We start from the raw sequence: 1303 nt of genomic DNA on the forward strand, positions 1-1303 counted from the left end.
AGGATCCCAGGGCTGGGTTAAAGTTGGGAACAGGATCCCAGGGCTGGGTTAAAGTTGGGAACAGGATCCCAGGGCTGGGTTACATTTGGGAACAGGATCCCAGGGCTGGGTTACATTTGGGAACAGGATCCCAGGGCTGGGTTACATTTGGGAACAGGATCCCAGGGCTGGGTTAAATTTGGGAACAGGATCCTAGGTCTGGGTTAAATTTGGGAACAGGATCCCAGGGCTGGGTTAAATTTGGGAACAGGATCCCAGGACTGGGTTAAATTTGGGAACAGGATCCCAGGGCTGGGTTAAATTTGGGAACAGGATCCCGGGACAAATTTAGAATTTAAGAGACTGTAAATAGGACAAAATGAGTCCTTTTTTCCCCCCTGGAATAGCCTTTATTGTGTTTCTGAGGATAAGGATGACTCCAAGGTGACTCTGGATTGGGATTTGCTTGGTTTTCATCCTTTTACCCCTGTTTTATTTAATATACGGATCCCAAAACATTCCCTTTCCCTCCCTTCGTGCCTGGCTGGGATGTTGGGATGTTCTCCTTCCCCCACCTGAGCACGGAGCACAGGACAAACCCCGCCTCCCAGTGGGAATGCGGGAAGCAAACAGGAGGCAATAATTCCCTGCTTAGTCCGGGTCTGGCATTCCCCGAAGGAATGTCGTGGATCTCCAGTGGATCTCCAGGAACGGGGCCGTCGCCGTGTCCCGGTTGGAGGCCGTTCCCAAACTGCCGTGACCCCTCCTCTCTCCGCGGGTTTTTCAGGACGCCTATTCCGAGATCGCCTACCTTTTCGCGGAGTTTTTCCGGGATCTGGACATCGTCCCCTCCGACATCATCGCGGGGCTGGTGCTCCTGAGGCAGCGGCAGCGGGCCAAGCGGAATGCCGTCCTGGACGAGGTGGGCACGTCCTGGACGAGGTGGGCACGTCCTGGACGAGGTGGGCACGGGAACCCCGGGAGCGTGGCCTGCCCTGGGAGCACCACGGGCTTCCTCCCGCCTCCCTCCCGGGCTGTTCCCGCTTGCTGAGCTGGGAATTCAAAATAACAACGGATTTAAGCGGCTTCTCCCAAGTTCTTTTTTCCCGGTGGTTTTTCCCAGCTGACGCTGAGTCACGTTGGGAATTTGTCGTCCGCAAGTACAGGTTGAGCTCTTGATCCCAAAAAAGCCTTCAAGGGGGTTGTAGGGAAGATTATTCCCACCATGTTATCAACTGGGAGGATTATTCCCACTAAATTATCAACTGGGAAGATTATTCCCACCATGTTATCAACTGGGAGGATTATTCCCACTAAATTATCA

General features: G+C 53.6%; 1 protein-coding gene across 1 annotated transcript in view; it reads left to right on the forward strand.

Moving 5' to 3' along the window:
* Nucleotides 1-1303, forward strand: part of DAGLA (diacylglycerol lipase alpha) — a 53951-nt gene that overhangs the window by 29071 nt on the left and 23577 nt on the right. Inside the window, exons 7-8 of the mRNA XM_017838934.1 lie at nucleotides 767-901; nucleotides 1103-1139. Coding sequence (XP_017694423.1) covers nucleotides 767-901; nucleotides 1103-1139 — 172 coding nt within the window. The remainder of the gene's footprint in view (nucleotides 1-766; nucleotides 902-1102; nucleotides 1140-1303) is intronic.

Source organism: Lepidothrix coronata, unplaced genomic scaffold, assembly GCF_001604755.1.
Source record: "Lepidothrix coronata isolate B3197 unplaced genomic scaffold, Lepidothrix_coronata-1.0 Scaffold369, whole genome shotgun sequence".
NCBI classification, from domain to species: Eukaryota; Metazoa; Chordata; class Aves; order Passeriformes; family Pipridae; genus Lepidothrix; species Lepidothrix coronata.